General features: G+C 44.9%; 1 protein-coding gene across 1 annotated transcript in view; it reads right to left on the reverse strand.

Moving 5' to 3' along the window:
* Window positions 1–19,234, reverse strand: part of LOC109889439 (dynein heavy chain 17, axonemal) — an 80,397-nt gene that overhangs the window by 36,024 nt on the left and 25,139 nt on the right. The window contains exons 33-54 of the mRNA XM_031804569.1: window positions 17,745–17,905; window positions 17,390–17,546; window positions 17,173–17,277; window positions 16,880–17,037; window positions 16,560–16,698; window positions 16,179–16,406; window positions 15,532–15,669; window positions 15,204–15,336; window positions 13,801–13,928; window positions 12,467–12,615; window positions 10,285–10,567; window positions 9,741–9,914; window positions 8,210–8,583; window positions 7,974–8,076; window positions 7,661–7,808; window positions 7,369–7,460; window positions 6,998–7,159; window positions 6,704–6,868; window positions 6,336–6,527; window positions 5,957–6,223; window positions 790–951; window positions 419–652 (exon numbers count right to left, since the gene is read on the reverse strand). Of these exons, the coding sequence (XP_031660429.1) occupies window positions 419–652; window positions 790–951; window positions 5,957–6,223; window positions 6,336–6,527; window positions 6,704–6,868; window positions 6,998–7,159; window positions 7,369–7,460; window positions 7,661–7,808; window positions 7,974–8,076; window positions 8,210–8,583; window positions 9,741–9,914; window positions 10,285–10,567; window positions 12,467–12,615; window positions 13,801–13,928; window positions 15,204–15,336; window positions 15,532–15,669; window positions 16,179–16,406; window positions 16,560–16,698; window positions 16,880–17,037; window positions 17,173–17,277; window positions 17,390–17,546; window positions 17,745–17,905 (3,852 nt within the window). The remainder of the gene's footprint in view (window positions 1–418; window positions 653–789; window positions 952–5,956; window positions 6,224–6,335; window positions 6,528–6,703; window positions 6,869–6,997; window positions 7,160–7,368; window positions 7,461–7,660; window positions 7,809–7,973; window positions 8,077–8,209; window positions 8,584–9,740; window positions 9,915–10,284; window positions 10,568–12,466; window positions 12,616–13,800; window positions 13,929–15,203; window positions 15,337–15,531; window positions 15,670–16,178; window positions 16,407–16,559; window positions 16,699–16,879; window positions 17,038–17,172; window positions 17,278–17,389; window positions 17,547–17,744; window positions 17,906–19,234) is intronic.

The following is a 19,234-nucleotide window of genomic DNA, read 5'->3' on the forward strand; positions in this document are numbered from 1 at the left end:
GACATTTCCACTTCACAATAACAGCACTTACAGTTGACAGGGGCAGCTCTAGCAGGACACAAATTTGACGAACTGACTTGTTGGAAAGGTGGCATCCGATGACGGTGCCACGTTGAAAGTCACTGAGCACTTCATTAAGGCCATTCTACTGCCAATGTTTGTCTATGGAGATTGCATGGCCATGTGCTCGATTTTATACAGTACACCTGTCAGCAACGAGTGTAGCTGAAATAGCTGATTCCACTCATTTGAATGAGTAGCACAAATAATTTGAAAGGGCACAAATTATATAGAAATCTTAAAACGAAGATATGATATTGATACAGTATAGAATGTAATAGCCTGTTTGTGTTACATTTAGTGCAGGTGGATAACTAACTCCCAGACCGTGTGTGTGGTGGTATACTGTATATCTGACCTGAGCGGAGGTGTTCTCCAGTTTGGTTAATCCGTTCTCCAGGCGCTCCATCTTGGACAGCAGCTCGCTCCTCTTGACGGCCAGGAGGTTCTGGTAGAGTTTGATCTGCTCTAGGAAGGTCTTCGGCGTGGTGTAGTTGTAGCGACGGTCTGACAGCAGGTAGGACTTGGACATCTCATTCACTGTCTTATGGACAAAGGCCATGAACTGGCTCAGAGAGTCCTTCACCTCGGGCTGGGGGGGAGAGAGAAAATCGTTACACACAGGAATACAGTAAAAGCTAGATGAGGGGTCTACATGAGGCAACTCAGGGAATGGGCTAGGGATTGTTTTGGAAGGGGGTTGAGGGGTGTATAACGTGTCTTCCTCACCATGATGCCCTCTGTCTCGGAGAGGAAGCGAGCACTGACAGACACCAGCGCCTCCTCTGGCCACTCGTGGAACCAGTCAATGGAGGTGCAGTTGACCACCGCAGGGAACTTCCTGGCTCGCACCCTCAGAGTGGATCCCACCGGAGAGAAACACAGGATCACCTACAGGACAACACACAAACGCACACACACTTTACCCACCTAGCATATTTGGTTCCTTGGAAGTTGTGGGAATGTATGTTTTTGGCTTCACATTGGTTGTGGCAACGAAGCCATACGTTTCCTGCCCGGGAAAATTAAACACTTTTTAAATGCTCTGAAAACAGAAGTGAAAATGTAGCCTGATCTGGGAATGTTAATTTTTAGGTTGCAGGGAGGTTCTGAGAATGTTTTACTCTGGTTCCCTGAAAGTTTGCCTGGGAGGTTTTATTAACGCTCTGAGAACGGAAATTATTTGAAGGTAATTAAAATAACATTATGCGAACATTCTCAAAATGTTTTCTGGTTATTATTGAACGTTTTTTTTAACACTCTAAGAATGGAATCTAAAGGTTATTTGGAGGTTTTTAACTAACTTCCTTAAACCTTTCACTTAACGTTTCAATAATACTTTTAATACCTCATCACTATCCCTAACTATTTTGGGGAAACTTTTTTGAACTCCAAACACAGATAGGACACATGGAAATGTATTTTCTCATGCATTAATCATGCATTTCATTTATTGTGACACGGCATCAGTGATCATCCAAAATCCTGTGGTCTTCTGTTATCTATCCATGGATCTAGTGAAATCTAATTTTATTAGTCACATCCACATATTTAGCAGATGTTATTGTGAGTGTAGCTAAATACTTGTGCTTCTAGCTCCAACAGTGCAGTAGTATCTAACAATTCACAACAATACACACATCTAAAAGTAAAATAATGGAATTAAGAAATATATAAATAATTGGATGAGCTATGTCTGAGTGGCATTGACTAAAATACAGTAGAATACAGTATATACATATGAAATTAGTAAAACAGTATGTAAACATTATTAAAGTAACTAGTGTTCCATTTAAAGTGACCGGTGATTCCATGTCTATTGTAACGACCCTGGGTTTATAAGCGCGGAAATCGATTCTGCCGTTCGAGCATGCTTTTGCAGCACAGTCACTAGCGCGCCGGACCTCGGGCTCGAAGGTCGAGGGTTCGAGACCTGCTCCCTGCTGTTTCATTACATTGGTGTCAGAAGTGATCGGACCTCCCATCCACGACAGTGCGTGTGCTTGGCCGGTGAGCGCGTTCCTGTAAGACGTAGAGTCGCAAGCTAGCGCGAGGACGCGCTCTTTGAAAGGAGGGAGTAGTGTAACGACCCTGGGTGTATAAGCGCGGAAATCGACTCTGCCACTTGAGCATGCTTTTGCGGCACAGTCGCAAAAGCACGCCGGACCTCAGGCTCGAAGGTCGAGACCTGCTCCCTGCTGTTTCATTACACTATGTACATAGAGCAGCAGCCTCTAACGTGCAGGGTTGAGTAACCGAGTGGTAGCCGGCTAGTGACAGTGACTTAAGTTCAGGGCAGGGTACTGGGTGGAGGCTGGCTAGTGATGGCTATTTAACAGTCTGATGGGCTTGAGATAGAAGCTGTTTTTCAGTCTTGGTCCCAGCTTTGATGCACCTATATTGACCTTGCCTTCTAGATGGTAGCGGGGTGAACAGGCAGTGGCTCAGGTGGTTGATGTCCTTGATGACTTTTTTGGCCTTCCTGTGACGGGTGCTGTACAGTAGGTGTCTTGGAGGGCAGGCAGTGTGCCCCTGGTGATGCGTTGGGTAGACCGCACCACTAGGGCTGTGGCGGTCACACAATTTCGTCAGCCGGTGATTGTCAAGCAAATAACTGTCGGTCTCACTGTAATTCACCGTTAATTAACAAACTAATATATAATCTCTTTGCTTCCACACATCCACTGATGCAGACCTTTGGAACAACTACATTTAAAAAAGTCTAATAAACCCATGTAATATAGCCTTCACCTTCACAATAAATCTATTATTTATTTTAGACAGGTGTCACGTTCTGACCATAGTTCTTGTGTGTTTTCCTTGTTTTAGTGTTGGTCAGGACGTGAGCTGGGTGGGCATTCTATGTTGTGTGTCTAGTTTGTCTTCCTGTGTTTGGCCTGATATGGTTCTCAGTCAAATTAGTCATTTGTCTCTGATTGGGAACCATATTTAGGTAGCTTGTTTTGTGTTGGGGTTTGTGGGTGATTGTTTCCTGTCTTTGTGTTTTCTGCACCAGATAGGACTGTTTCGGTTTTCACGTTTATTGTTTTGTATTCTGTTCATGTTGAGTTACCTTATTAAAATAACATGAACTCCAACCACGCTGTGTTTTAGTCCGCCTCTCCTTCCCAGGAAGAAAGCCGTTACAACAGGTCTAAAGAAGCATGAAATTAAGAAAATGTAGTCTATTTCAGAAGAACAGAATAGCATACTCTGAGTTGTCCTTATATTAGGTCCTCATCTGGCTATGCCAAATGGCTGTGGGCTACACTAGTTCATTTAGCAGACAAGTGTAACGGTCGTCGGTGGAAGTAGGTGAGGACCAAAGCGCAGCGTGGTACTTGTTCATGTTATTTATTTAAACTGAACACTATCAAACAAAGAAACAAAGAAGCACAACCGAAACAGCTCCGTCAGGTGCAAAACACACTAAACAGAAAGTAATCCACTAATTTGAAGGGTTGTCCACATACTTTTGTATATATAGTGTATTTCTTATTTCTCATGTTTTTTACATTTTTTTATAGTATTACATTGATATTGATTATTGATACTTGGAAACCGATTTCTTAAATTAAAATCAATTGGAGCTGATTTCCTGGTGTTTTTTTTATAGTCATTTATGTCCAACAATGACAATTCCACACACAAAAAAAAGTTTGGGTTTTAGCTCAGATAACAAATTTGGCCCGCAGGTCGCCAGTTGGGGAACACTGGTGTAAATGTTATAGGGATATTGTTATCCACGTCAGCAGCAACAATGTTAGGATTAAACATTCATAGGTCACCAAGTGCAACATAACTTGAGCGTGTAACTTCGCTAGAAAGATGTGTTGATATTGAGTAATTGTCTCTGGCCCCCTCCCAGTTAGGGGGAGTGATGAGTTTTACAGCCCGACTCACACAAATCGCTGGTTGAAAACAGTTTTTCGAATTTGTGGATAACTGGAACACATTCTGAGACTCACCAAAAAACAGGACCAAGCCTGGCCTGCTAAAGAATGACAGAATCCATCCTAGCTGGAGGGGTGCTCTCATCTTATCTATCAACATAGACAAGGCTCTAACTCCTCTAGCTCCACAATGAGATAGGGTGCAGGCAGCAGGCTGTTAGCCATTACTGAAAGAGATTGTGATAATACCTCATATCTTAAAATAGGAATACTTCATGTTAGATCCTTCACTGACCATAAACCTGATGTGATTGGCCTGACTGAAACATGGCTCAAGCCTGATGAATTTACTGCGTTAAATGAGGCCTCTCCTGCTGGTTACACTAATGACCATATCCCTCTCTCATCCCGCAAAGGTGGAGGTGTTGCTAACATTTATGACAGCAAATTTCAATTTACAAGAAAAAAAAAGACTGTTTTCAAATTTTGAGCTTCTAGTCATGAAATCTATGCAGCTGACTCAATCACTTTTTATAGCTACTGTTTAAAGGCCTCCTGGACCGTATACAGTGTTCCCCGCCGAGTTCCCTGAATTCCTATCGCACCTTGTCGTCATGGCATGTAATATAAAAAAGTTTGGTGACTTCAATATTCACATGGAGAAGTCCACAGACCCATTCCAAAAGGCTATCGGAGCCATCATCGACTCAGTGGGTTTTGTCCAACATGTCTCCAGACCTACGCATTGCCACAATCATACCCTGGATCTAGTTTTGTCCCGTGGAACCGATATTGTGAATCTTTTAAAAATCCTCATTATCCTGGACCATCGGACCACCAACTTATTACGTTTGCAAGTCTTTACTGAAGACTAATTTCTTCAGTAGGTCCTATGATTGCGTGTAGTCTGGCCCAGGGGTGCGAAGGTGAATGACAAGGCACTGGAGTGACAAACCACCCTTGCTGTCTCTCCCTGGCCGGCTCCCCTCTCTCCACTGGGATTCTCTGCCCCTGACCCTATTACAGGAGCTGAGTCACTGGCTTTTTTTTCTCTCGATATACTTAACTTCAGGGGGTAGAGTCACTGATCTTCCAGTCTGGTTTTGCGCCCCCTCGGGCTCGTGTGGTGGGGGAGATTTTCGTGGGCTATACTCCGTCTTGTCTCAGGGTAGTAAGTCGCCACTATTTATGCTGCAATAGTCTATGTGCCGGGGGCGGCGGGGTCAGTCTGTCCTATCTGGTGTAATTCTCCTGTCTTATCTGGTGTCCTGTGTGATTTTAAGTATGCTCCCTCTAACTCTCCCCTCCCAGAGGACCTGAGCCCTAGGACTATGCCTCAGGACTACCTGGCCTGATGACTCCTGGCTGTCCCCGTACCCAGTATATTGTGCTGCTGCTCCAGTTTCTGCTGTTCGGCCTGCGGCTATGGAATCCTGACCTGTTCACCAAACACACTACACACTACTACTCTGAATGCTTGGCATTGAAAAGCCAACTGACATTTACTTCTGAGGTGCTGACCTGTTGCACCCTCTATAACCACTGTGATTATTATTTGACACTGCTGGTCATCTATTAACGTTTGAACATCTTAAAGAATGATCTGGCCTTAATGGCCATGTACTCTTATAATCTCCACTGGGCACAGACAGAAGAGGACTGGCTACCCCTCAGGGCCTGGTTCTTCTCTAGGTTTCTTCCTAGATTCCTGCCTTTCTATGGAGTTTTTCCTAGCCACTGTGCTTCTACATCTGCATTCCTTCTCTTTGGAGTTTGAGGCTGGGTTTCTGTATAAACACTTTGTGACATCTGCTGATGTAAAAATGGCTTTATAAATACATTTCATTGATTGACAACCACGCTTTAACCAAGCTCCAAGAAACATATGGTTCTCAGAACGTTATGTGCTAGCTGGGTGACCCCTCTGTAATGCTGCTGAACATACAGACCAAAACCCTCAACAGCCCCCAATGACAAGCCAGACTGGCCACACTGAGTATCACCTTGAGCTGTTTGCGGACTCTGTCGATGAAGAACTTCCAGCAGTTTTCGCGTGAGTCTGGCAGGCCCACAGCCTTGACCTCGTTCCTCATGGCAACAATGATGTTCTCCACCTCATCGTCTTGGAACAGACCAGGGATCTCCCCCGATGCCAGCAGATCATTGATCAGCACCAGGAACTCCTCCTCGGCCACCTGGCTGTCGGTCATCAGGAACACCGTCCCTATGTTCTTCACCCCAGCCTTCATGTACTGGGCAGCCACGTCCAACTACCAGGAGACCGAGGGAGAAGGGTGGGGAGAGGAGGAGAGAGGAGGGCAAGGGAGATGTGTGTCAGCATCTTAACAGAGGTTAACAGGTAGCCAGAGCATAGCATCACACCTTGAGGTCGGGGATGCCATAGCCTTTCCTCAGGGTGATCTGGAACACCTCCAGGTTGGCGATGCTGGCAGCGAGGCGAGACAGAGACTGCTTGCCGCTGCCGCCCACCCCGACCAGCAGGGCGTTACCGCGAGGAGACTCCAGGATACGGTTGATACGGCAGATATGGGACATTGCATCCTCAAACAGCACCTGAAGAAGAAACACATGCACGCATGCACACAAACAAACAGGGTCACAACAGGAAGGTCTAGGACTAGACTCTCTCTTCATCTCAATCAGGTTTTTAACTACTCTGGGTACTATCCAGTGATGACGCAATGCCAACACAAGGTATTTGCTTTTGTAGTGTGTCATAGTGGACTCACCAGGTTCATGACAGCGTTGATTTCGTTGTAGCTGTCCAGGCCCTCCAGTAGCAGCTTGTTCAGAACCACCCAGTCTGGAATAGGGAAGTATTTGGGCTCGCCGATGCCTTGGGCAAAGTGGCAGAAGATGTTGGGCTTCTCAAAGAGGAAACCTGCATCCATTTCCTGCAGACAGAGGAAAATACACACCAATGAGAAATCTACTGTTAATATTGAATAACTTTATTCAACATTAGTTTAGATTTTTTCTCAATATCAGACAATATGTGTGTGTGTGTGTGTGTTAAGTCTTACCTCGAAGCACTTCTTGCAGATCTCTCCCTCAATCTTGGCAAACAGCACCATGTCCTTCTCCTCCACCAGCTTGTCTCCGTACACACGGTCACACTCATGAAGCCACAGTCTCACCAGCTCAGCAGGGGCCCTCACACACTCTGGCATGGAGAACAGAAGACCCTGGCAGCAGACAGGAGAGACACAGAGGGACCAATTGAACATCTCACACACAGGCACTAACATGATGGTGAACTCTCACCACATTTACACACACAGACGGCAAGATATCTCCTTCCTCTCCTCAGTAATCCATAACAAAGTGTCTCAAACCAACTTTATGATGTATGATCAAGATGCCCATCATATAGATGTAAGGGAGAAGGGTTTACCTGGAAGATGTTGGAGAGGTCTCTGAGGTTAAAGACGTAGTGGAACTTGACTGCCGTGGGAAGGAAGGAGGTGGAGATCCTCTGGTGGAACACTGGAGAAGAAAATATACACACAGACAGGTAAGAACATGGAAACAGGGAAAATACTGTAGGCCTATATAATGCATTGGTTTCCCCCATCTCTGACTCTAGTTCAATGTCATCCAATTAGATGGATGAGATGTTGAATTAAGTCATTACATTTTCAGTTTGACATGATGATTATCTCAGTGTTTCTTGGTAGTGTTCTTACTGATTGCGGAGGTGACCAGCGTAGAGCAGAACTTCTTGACGGCAGGGAGAAAGCCATTCATCTCCAGATGTTGGGAGAAGATGGAGTTGTAGATGCTTTGGAGTGCGTCCTGGCCTGGGAAACTCACCGCAAAGACACAGAAGTGCCTCTGAGAGAGAGAGAGAGAGAGAGAGCAGGTTTACAGTATATTACCATACATAAGGCAACTATGGGATGCAGAGGGTCAAGAGTAGTCTAAAACAGAACGACTAGAGAGGTTTCTTCTACTATGCTTATTCTCCAGCCTTGTGTGTAGCGTTAGTCTGGTGAGTACCTGCAGTCGGGGGTCGATGGTGAAGCTGCCAGCTGTAGGGTTCATACAGGCCACGTACTGGCAGTTATGGATGTCCTTCAGAGTCAGCTTGGCTCTGTCATACCTGGGACGGGAGGCAGGGAGAGGGGGATGAAAGGGAGGGAGAGAGGAGGAGAGAGGGAGAGAGAGATCAAAACAGTGATTGTAGTTATGTTGTGGTTGTGTAGTGGTTGACTAGTCAATGGCTGTGATCGTACCAGTGTCCGTGGTCCATGTGCTGGCGGATGAGTGTGTGCGGAGCCACAGTGAAGTACTTGTCGACCTCAGGCATGTTCATGTCGTCTATGAAGTAGATGAGACTCTTGCTGCCGGGGGGGCCGTAGTTCCGGCCTGCCTTCTTCTCCAGGGGTTTCTCCAGTATGGCCTGCAGCATGGCCGAGGTTGTGTAGAAGTTGAAGGGGACAGACTGGACCACATAATAATCAGTGCTGAGGCTGCGGAGCTTGTCTCCCATCAGGACTGACTTGCCACTGCCCGCGTTGCCCACCAACATCACAGGACACTTCCTCTCCATCAGTTTGTCCATGAAGTAGCGGATACGGATGGTCTCAGCCGTGTGAACCAGAGACGCCTGAGAGGAACAGGAGACAGAGAGTAAAGGTCAGCAGAATAACTCTCCAGAATCTGGTGCTTAACAATCCTCTTAAGCTGACTGTCACTGAAATCGGGCACTAGAATTCCTTTAAAAAACATGTAGATGTTTACATGACTTATTAGATCGATTTCTCACTGTTTTATAAGTCAGAAGACAGCAATCCAGACTTTCCTAGGAGCATGTAAATGTCCTCTGTCAAATAAACTTGTATTTGCCTCCCTCTGGTGTTTGACTGCATCATTACATCAATTTATTCCACTTCACTGCAACATTACATCAAAAGGGCAGTCCTTAGAAAAACATTTATCCAGCTCGGCTGCTTCATGCTACAGACATGGCAAAGCAATCGTTGAATTTGTCTTAGGCAGGCGGATCTAAATACATAACTTTCATAGCATTATGATAAAGAATGCGATCTACACACTTTCTTAAACCTAAAATAAGTAAAGAAGTAATTGTGTGTGGAAGTCAAACATTTGTTTTTCATCGGATGCAGACACATTGCATTTGCTCAGAACAACAGAATCAAGCCCTTTACATCCCTTCTCCCCTTGTCTGTAGGCGGTACACATGCTGTTTAAATGGCCCAAATGTTAGACGTTCACAAATGTAACAAATTTTGACGAAAGTATGAAAAGGCCTTTTCATTCACATTTTTTTATTTATTATAACCCCTCTCCTGTGAAGTCGTGACTTGCGACATACGCCTAGTTTCCTGAAACGGGTCACATATCATCACATTGGTATATGTTTTATTGTACTTTTATTGTGTATTAGATCATATGGGTTGAAAAGTGGTTTTTTTGTCAGACATAAATAAACTATTCTAGGTGAAAGCCAAAGGTCATAGCTTTCTACGGGTGGGACACACACACTACTACATCAATAAAATATTGCCCTCTTGCTAGATTGATGACTGAAGCCAAAGCGAAACAACGCAAAATGGCTGTCAGCTCAATTAACTCTCCAAAATCCCAATTTATTTGAGAGAAACGTCTTACTACAACATTGTTGCAGAGCACCTCCTAACAAAGACAAACTACAATGTCCTAAGAGTCTTGGAAGCTAAGAGTTAGTCCACTGTGTCATTCATTAATTGGGTGAGTTGCTAGGCAGACAGACAGGACTCTGACCTGCAGTGGGAGGTCTGGATCCAGCTGGAACTTGGGGACTAACTCCGTCCAGGGCTGGAACTTCTTGGAGTCTCTGTCGATGTAGTAGTCAAACACAGTCCCTGCAGATGGGAACTTGATGGTCTTGAACTCATTCACCCACCACTTACTGAACTCCACACGGTAGTCTGTCAGCTACCGACCAAACACACACACACAGACAGAGAGAGAGAGAGAAGTTAAGTTAGTCTGAACTTAGCAGAATCTGACTGTCACTTTCCTTCACTTGTTCATGGAGAGTCTGCATTTCACACAGTGAAAATATTACCCTGGCTGCCTCTGAAATGTCATGTTATTCCCTATATAGTGCACTACTTTTGACCAGGGCCCTAGAGGGATGCAGTGACCCCCTTTGGACTCAAGAGATTTTAGCGTTTTTAAACACCTGTAACTGCCACTATCTGCAATCTTTTTACTTTATTTTACATAGTCCACAAGGTGGCACAGCACTCCTCTAACAGTATTTGGGGAGAACCCTGCACCCCTTGAGGATGAACGTAGCTACCTGGTCCTGGAACATGGCCCCTCCGAAGGCCCAGATGCAGGCGAACACAAAGTAGAGCTCGTAGAGTTCTTTGTTGGAGTCGGGCGGGGTGTTCTCAGGCACCAGTAGAAACTCCATGAAGTGGAGCAGGGTTTGGACCAGTGTGACCTCTGGGATAGGAGTGATTTTCTTGAAGCCGAACTTGAGCTTCTCCAGACAGGTAGGCAGGTACTTGTCAAACAGGATGAACAGGTTGGCTTTCTCCGACTGGACCTCTCGCTTCTCGATCCAGCTGGTCACCACCCTGAAGGAACACAATAACAGACAGGACGCATGGTCACTCAGGTCAATAAATATGTGTTGCAGGTTAGGGGTTAATTCCACAAATTAATGGATTCTAATTCAATTCTCTTTCCCTGTAAATTCCATTTAATTCAACTCAAATTCCAGGTCAGACATTGAATTCAGAGATAATGAAATTCCTCTGAATTCCAATGTTAGGTCAATTCCAAAAATTAAATTCCCAATTAAATATTATCCCCAACAATTTCCCAAATTCCAATTAGAATTCAATTCCCTCAGGCTTTTAGGCTGATCATGTCACTGTTCAGTCAGCATAGCTATACTGGAACTATAGAAATACAAATTGCAGTCCATTTCTTATACTAAATGCATTAATTCCATCAACTGGAAAATGTACAAATATTGAATTCCAATTCAAATCAATTCCAAATATGATTATTTTTACAATTCCAATTCAAACTTGAATTCCAATTCTATAAATTCTAATTGAATTCAACATAAATTCTCCACTTCATGAGTGAAATCAAGAATTTCATTGGAATTTCAAATGAAATTGTAATTGACACCAACCCTAACATGTCCAATTGTCCCTATTCAAAAGTAGTGCACTATATAGGGAATAGGGTGTCATATGGGACACCACCAAGGTGTTCGATTTAATGTGCACTATATGACCAAAAGAATGTGGACACCTGTTCGTCGAACATCTCATTCCAAAATCACGGGCATTAATATGGAGTTGGTCCCCCCTTTGCTGCTATAACAGCCTCCACTCTTCTGGGAAGGCTTTCCACTAGATGTTGGAACATTGCAGCAGAGACTTACATTCAGCCACAAGAGCATCAGTGAGGTCAGGCACTGATGTTGGGCGATTATGCCTGGCCCGCAGTCAGCGTTCCAATTCATCTCAAAGGTGGTCAATGGGTTTGAGGTCAGGGCTCTGTACAGACCAGTCAAGTTCTTCCACACCAATCTCGACAAACCATTTCTTTATGGACCTGTCTTTGTGCAGGGGAGTATTGTCATGCTGAAACAGGAAAGGACCTTCCTCAAACTGTAGCCAAGGTTGGAAGCACAGAATCATCTAGAATGTCATTGTATGCTGTAGCATTACGATTCCCCTTTACTGGAACTAAGGGGCCTAGCCCGAACCATGCAAATCAGCCCCAGATCATTATTCCTCCTCCACCAAACTTTACAGTTGGCACTATGCATTCGGGTAGGTAGTGTTCTCCTGGCATCCGCCAAACCGAAATTCATCCGTCGGACTGCCAGATGGTGAAGCATGATTCATCACTCCAGAGAACGCGTTTCCACTGCACCTGAGTCTAATGACGGTGAGCTTTACACCCCTCCAGCCGACACTTGGCATTGCGCATCTTAGGCTTGTGTGCGGCTGCTCAGCCATGAAAACCCATTTCATGAAGCTCCCGACAAACAGTTTGTGCTGACGTTGCTTCCAGAGTCAGTTTGGAACTCGGTAATGAGTGTTGCAACCAAGGACAGACGATTTTAACGTGCTACGCACTTCAGCATTCCGCGGTCCCGTTCTGTGAGCTTGTGTGGCCTACCACTTCACGGCTGAGCCACTGTTGCTCCTAGACGTTTCCACTTCACAATAACAGCACTTACAGTTGACCAGGGCAGCTCTAGAAGGGCAGATTTGATGAACTGGCTTGTTGGAAAGGTGGCATCCTATGACGGTGCCAAGTTGAAAGTCACTGAGCTCGTCAGTACGAGCAATTTCACTGCCAATGTTTGTCTATGGGGATGAATTGACTGTATGCTCGATTTTATACACCTGTCAGCAACGGGTATGGCTGAAATAGCCGAATCCACCAATTTGAAAGGGTGTCCACATACTTTTGTATATATAGTGTATGTGTAGGGAGGTACTGACGGGCTCCATCCCAGGTCAGCAGAGTTGATGAAGAGGATTCCAGCCCGGGACACGGTGGCTGGAGTGGCCGTCCGCAGGTCCTTAATCTCAAACACCAGACGCATGGTGGAGTTAAGAGGGATGCGTTCGTTACTGGCCAGAGTCAACACCTACACAGAAACACACACGGGGTTAGGACCATACAAACATACCGTAATTTCCGGACTATAAGCCGCTACTTTATTCCCACACTTTGAACCTCGCGGTTTATACAATGACGCGGCTAATTTATGGATTTTTCCCGCTTTCACAAGATTCATGCCGCCAAAAAACTGAGCACCGTCACATGTGACGTAAATCGAGCGCGCTCAAACTTCCCATCATCTGATTACGGTAGTAATTTTGTCACCCTCATCATGGCAAAGACACGGAGAAATGCATATGATGCAGCTTTCAAGTTGAAGGCGATAAATCTGGCTGTTGGAAAAGGAAATAGAGCTGCTGCACGGGAGCTTGGCCTTAATGAGTAGATGATAAGACGTTGGAAACAGCAGCGGGAGGAACTGACTCAGTGCAGAAAGACAACAAAAGCTTTCAGAGGGAAGAAAAGCAGATGGCCCAAAGTATTTGTAGCCACTCGACATCAGTGTAAATCGTGCATTTAAGGCGGCGCTCCTTGTTCAGTGGGAGGCTTGGATGACAAGTGGGGAGAAATCCTTCACTAAAACGGGCCGCAGGCGAAGAGCATCTTATGGTCAAGTCTGCCAGTGGGTCCTGACAGCGTGGAGCATTGTCAAACAATGCACTATCATCAACGGGTTTCGAAAGTCTGGACTGCTGCGTGTTGAAGGGCAGCATGAGCTCAGCGGGTATTTGCCTCCGGATGAAAGTGACGAGAGCGACAATGAAAACGATCCAACATCGGATGAAGCAATTCTGAGGCTATTCAACTCCGACACCGAAGGACATGACTTCAGTGCACAGGAGGAGGAAGATAGTGACCAATGACTTTCTTGGTAGGCTACTGTTTTAATTTTTGTTACAAGCCGTGTTTCGTTAAAGCCTATTTATTTTTGTTACAAGCCGTGTTTCGTTTAAAGGCTGTGTAAAGTTCATTTGTTTCAATGTACCTGTAGGCACCTGCGGCTTATAGACATGTGCAGCTTATTTATGTACAAAATACATATTTTTTTATAATTCAGTGGGTGCGGTTTATATTCAGGTGCGCTTAATAGTCCAGCAATTACGGTACACACACAAGCAGTCTCTGTCTCACCTCCTTGCCAAAATCCCCAACCTGGAGGTGTTCCAGATCACCCCGAGGTCAAGGTACACACACACAAACACACACAGACCTTGTTGTCGTCCATGACAGTATTGAGGGATTCGATCCACATAGGGTCGATGTCTCCGTCCAGTACGATCCACTTGGGCCCGTCATGGCTGATGAGGGCCAAATCTCTCATCACACAGGAGAAAAGACCTGCAACCAGCGTGGCACACAACATTACACAACAACCAGACAGACTCAAAAATAGGCTTGTCACGATATCAACATTTTACAAATGATATGATACCAAGTAGTATCACGATACCATGGTGGAAAGAAATCAGTGGCCTAGCATCCTGCTCGCCCCTTCCCCCGACACTTGTTCACGTTTTAAAAACGTTCTCCAAAAACTTCTCACTGAAATGTACACTTCGACTCAATACAACACATTGAATTTAACGTCACACTGATCAGCGTATAATAGAATACTGCATAGAATGGCTGATTGCTCATATTTGCAAAGGCCTAGCTGTGATTTGGCTGGAGGAATGGGAGGAAGGAATAAACAGTACATCAGTGGAGGCTACTGAAGGGAGGACGGCTCATAATAATGGCTGGAACGGCACAAATGGAATGATATCAAACACCTAGAAACCGTGTTTGATACCATTCCACTGATTCTACTTCAGACATTACCATGAGCCCTTCCTCCCCAATTAAGGTCTGTGTATGTGTGTTTGTGTGTGTCTGCCACCAACCTCCTGTGAGATATATGCATAATGATCTGCATGTCATTGTGTCAGTAAGGGGAGAACACTGCATGAAACCTTGTTTACTCTTCAGTTAACACAGACACACACACTGTCTCTGTCTCCCTCACTCTCGTAAAAACACACAACACACACTGCTCCCAACTTTTAGTTAGGTGCACCAGAAATAAATAGATTTTTGATATAGTTTAGGCTTCCATTAGGCCTATATGAATCCTACCTTTTGAAGCACATCTCATGAGTAGCAGACCCTTTTCCTTTCTTCCTGTGCCCATCAAATTTACCTAAACCTACTGTCAAGTAGGTACACACAACAAGGTTGTGTGTACCTATTGGACATTATTGGACATGCGCATACAAGACACTAGTGGCTGTTGCTTAAATTCAACTGAATGCATAAACAAAACTGACTTCATAAACATTTTATAACAGACGCCAGTATGTTCTTTAGATCGGTAAGGATGAAACAGTTGGTAGTATCATATGAAACGGTACTACGGTATTCTAAAATATTGGTATCATAAGTATCATGACGTTTTAGTACCGTGATATTAATGTGGTACCGGTATACCATGCAACATTACTCAAAAACACTTCAACACTATTAACTAGAACTAGAACTAGAGAGAGAAGTCCAGATGCAAAGCTGCTTGACTTATTGTGTTGTTAGGGCTTCATTGACTACACGTTTCAACTAGCCTAACTAGTTCCATCGTACCGTCCTTCCATTCTCGGGTGGCAGGGTTGATGATGCCAAACAGCTCGTCACAGGTGACAGCCTTGGGGTCCAGATCCACGATCACCGGCTTCCTCTTCATGGTCTGATAGGTCTTATTCAACGAGCGCATCACCTGGAGACACAACACAATAGTTTGGCTTCTAACCAAACAGAACATTTGGCTCTATCCAAAATGGCACCCTATTCCCTTTTTAGTGCATTACTTTTGACCAGGGCCCATAGGGTGGCATTTGAAATGCAGACTCTTTCCAGACAACTGGAGTCAGAAAAGCACAATAGATGTTAGAGGGATGAGGATTTATGGTACCTTGGACTTGCCGGTGCCGGCATTGCCGATGATGAAGACGGAGTGTCGGACGGCCAGCAGCTCTTCCAGCTGAACCACCTTCAGAATAAAACTGTCCTCCGCCTGCAGATTCAGGTCCAGCACGGACTTCTTCACTACCTGAGATACACACCCACACAACAAATACCTCAGTTACAGATGTAAAATGTTAATTTGAGCCAGTTCGCTACAGCAAGGAAAATAATCCTGAAGCATCAGGAAATTGGAATTATTATGTGGATTATAATGAATGGACATTTTGTTGTAGTGGCTGATACATTTTTCGTAAGGGAAAATCAAGTCTGAAATTTCTATGTGGAAATTACAAATTTCAGAAGCCTTTTTAAACCACAAATACACTATAAGTTTTACATTTCCTGCATTGCATAAAAGTTCTCCTGCAACAGGGTGATCAATTACGATCCTACATCTGTAGCATCAGAAACTACTTTTTTAACAAAGACAACCGTTTTTTACTTCAGATGATAGATAGATACTGTATAAACACAGGTGTACATTTATTTGAGTGCTCATGTTACTTCTGCCCTTCCCACCTCTGTCCTGTGTTCTGTCTAGTTAAGGAGAGGCAAGTGTGTGTATGTATGTGTGTTTGTGCGTGCGTGTCCGACCTTCTCAAAGTCCAGGTTTCTCTTCCTGGGGACATCCAAAGCAGGGAACAGGTCTCCAATCAGTCCCAGGAACACAGGCGAGTCGTCCATCACGATCTTGGGGACGTTGAAGTCTCTTAGAGCTCTCATCAGGACCTGGTCCTCCGGGCGACCCGGGTCTCCTCTCTTCAAAGAGCCGGCCACCACCAACACAGACTTAATGGCACGAAGACCCCAGTCATAGTGGTCCTGTACACACAGACACAACACAAAGGAAACTATATGAAGATGTTTTAAAGAGATGGTGAGAATGTAAGATCTCTGTGGTTGTGAGCAGACAGCAAGTCTGGGTGAATAGAGTGAGAGTGGCAGTGTATTAAAGCAGTGAGGTAGCTACTGTACCTGTTTGGAAAGCAGCTCTTTGCAGAGGGTGTAGAGGGTGATGAACTTCCTGGCCAGCACTCTGGCGTCAATGAAGCCTTCAGCCACCAACATGATCTCACAGATTAACTCAAAGTCCGGCACCACCATGGCGCAAGGCCTACAGGAGAGAGACACTCAGGTATGAAGACAAGTAAGGGCAAGAGAGAAAGAGACGGTGACAGAGAGAAACAGTCTGCAAAAAAGAGGGAGAAAGAAGATAAAGAGATGTTGAGGCTGACAGATGGAGAGAGTTTGCGAGATAGACAGGCAGAGAGAAAGATCCACTATGTGTATGGTACCTGAACAGAGCCTTGAGGTTCTCCGGTAGCTCTGCACGGCCGGCGTATCCCGGGTTCATGGTGATGAAGGCTCCCACGGTGGGGATCAGCTTGATGGTCTCACCCAGGAAGTTAAAGATGATCTTCTTATCTCTGATAGCGTCCTGAACAGACTTCACCTGGGGGGGAGTAGGGTCAGTGTCACCATGAGAGAGAAAGAGAGAGAGAGATAGAGGAGGGAGTGAGATGGGGGAAAGAAAGAGGGGAGAGATCACGATCAAGGTTTGTGGTGTACAAATAGAGGCATAACTTACCTGTACAGCGATGACAGACAACACCTCCACAGAGATTCGGTTGAACTCGTCAAAGCAGCCCCAGGCCCCAGTCTGAGCCAGACCCTTATAGATGTCTCCACAAGACTGGAAAGACAGGACAACATGAAGCCCAATCAGAAACCACAGCAGAATCTATTGTATGCTTGAATAAGATGACATTTTTTGGCAATATAAGAAGTCTGAGCAACAGATTCACCTTGTAATCCATCTGCTCAGAGCAGTTGAATACATAGACCATGATGCCGAGGGCTCGGCCCAAATCCTTGGTGGTCTCGGTCTTCCCGGTACCGGCAGGACCGGCCGGAGCCCCGCCCATGATGAGATGGAGAGACTGGGTCAGAGTGATGTAACACCTGGGGGAGAGACAGAAACTCTTTACATGATCGCTCACACAACAGAACTGAACAGAACGGAGTGAGACATTATGTCAGATTGTCATTTTTGGGACAAAATTTGTATTGAAGTGGTAACATCCTGTCAAGATCAAATGTGAAAATATATATTTTGATGGATTAGATAGAATTCAGCTGAGCTGTGATTGGTCTGTGTACCTGTCAGTCAGAGGGGTGATGACCAATCGTGGGGTGTTTCCCAGATACTCGTAGGAGTATCTGAACAGGGCATCACAGATGTTGGCGAAGCAGTGCTTGTTATGGTCGTCCCAGCGATGCCTCAGCTGAGACTGCCACATGAACGCCCCGACGTTATCAATCTGGAACAAAAAGACAGAGACAGAGCATATAGTCAAAACACTAGAGACCCTAGTAAAAACACCAGTGACCCTAGTCAAAACACCAGAGACCCTAGTCAAAACACCAGAGACCCTGGTCAAAACAATGAGTGGTGAACAAGTTGAGCCCCTCCCCTCATCATAAGAAGCAACTCGCCCGCCCTCTGGTCATTCTCGAGCATGCCGAACTTCCTCACACTCTTGCAAGTAGGGGAATGCGGTGAGATACAGTGCCTTGCGAAAGTATTCGGCCCCCTTGAACTTTGCGACCTTTTGCCACATTTCAGGCTTCAAACATAAAGATATAAAACTGTATTTTTTTGTGAAGAATCAACAACAAGTGGGACACAATCATGAAGTGGAACGACATTTATTGGATATTTCAAACTTTTTTAACAAATCAAAAACTGAAAAATTGGGCGTGCAAAATTATTCAGCCCCCTTAAGTTAATACTTTGTAGCGCCACCTTTTGCTGCGATTACAGCTGTAAGTCGCTTGGGGTATGTCTCTATCAGTTTTGCACATCGAGAGACTGACATTTTTTCCCATTCCTCCTTGCAAAACAGCTCGAGCTCAGTGAGGTTGGATGGAGAGCATTTGTGAACAGCAGTTTTCAGTTCTTTCCACAGATTCTCGATTGGATTCAGGTCTGGACTTTGACTTGGCCATTCTAACACCTGGATATGTTTATTTTTGAACCATTCCATTGTAGATTTTGCTTTATGTTTTGGATCATTGTCTTGTTGGAAGACAAATCTCCGTCCCAGTCTCAGGTCTTTTGCAGACTCCATCAGGTTTTCTTCCAGAATGGTCCTGTATTTGGCTCCATCCATCTGATCATGGGCCTCTTGGCTGCATCTCTAATCAGTCTTCTCCTTGTATGAGCTGAAAGTTTAGAGGGACGGCCAGGTCTTGGTAGATTTGCAGTGGTCTGATACTCCTTCCATTTCAATATTATCGCTTGCACAGTGCTCCTTGGGATGTTTAAAGCTTGGGAAATCTTTTGGTATCCAAATCCGGCTTTAAACTTCTTCACAACAGTATCTCGGACCTGCCTGGTGTGTTCCTTGTTCTTCATGATGCTCTCTGCGCTTTTAACGGACCTCTGAGACTATCACAGTGCAGGTGCATTTATACGGAGACTTGATTACACACAGGTGGATTGTATTTATCATCATTAGTCATTTAGGTCAACATTGGATCATTCAGAGATCCTCACTGAACTTCTGGAGAGAGTTTGCTGCACTGAAAGTAAAGGGTCTGAATAATTTTGCACGCCCAATTTTTCAGTTTTTGATTTGTTCAAAAAG

The sequence above is a fragment of the Oncorhynchus kisutch genome, linkage group LG25 (genome assembly GCF_002021735.2).
Source record: "Oncorhynchus kisutch isolate 150728-3 linkage group LG25, Okis_V2, whole genome shotgun sequence".
NCBI lineage: Eukaryota > Metazoa > Chordata > Actinopteri > Salmoniformes > Salmonidae > Oncorhynchus > Oncorhynchus kisutch.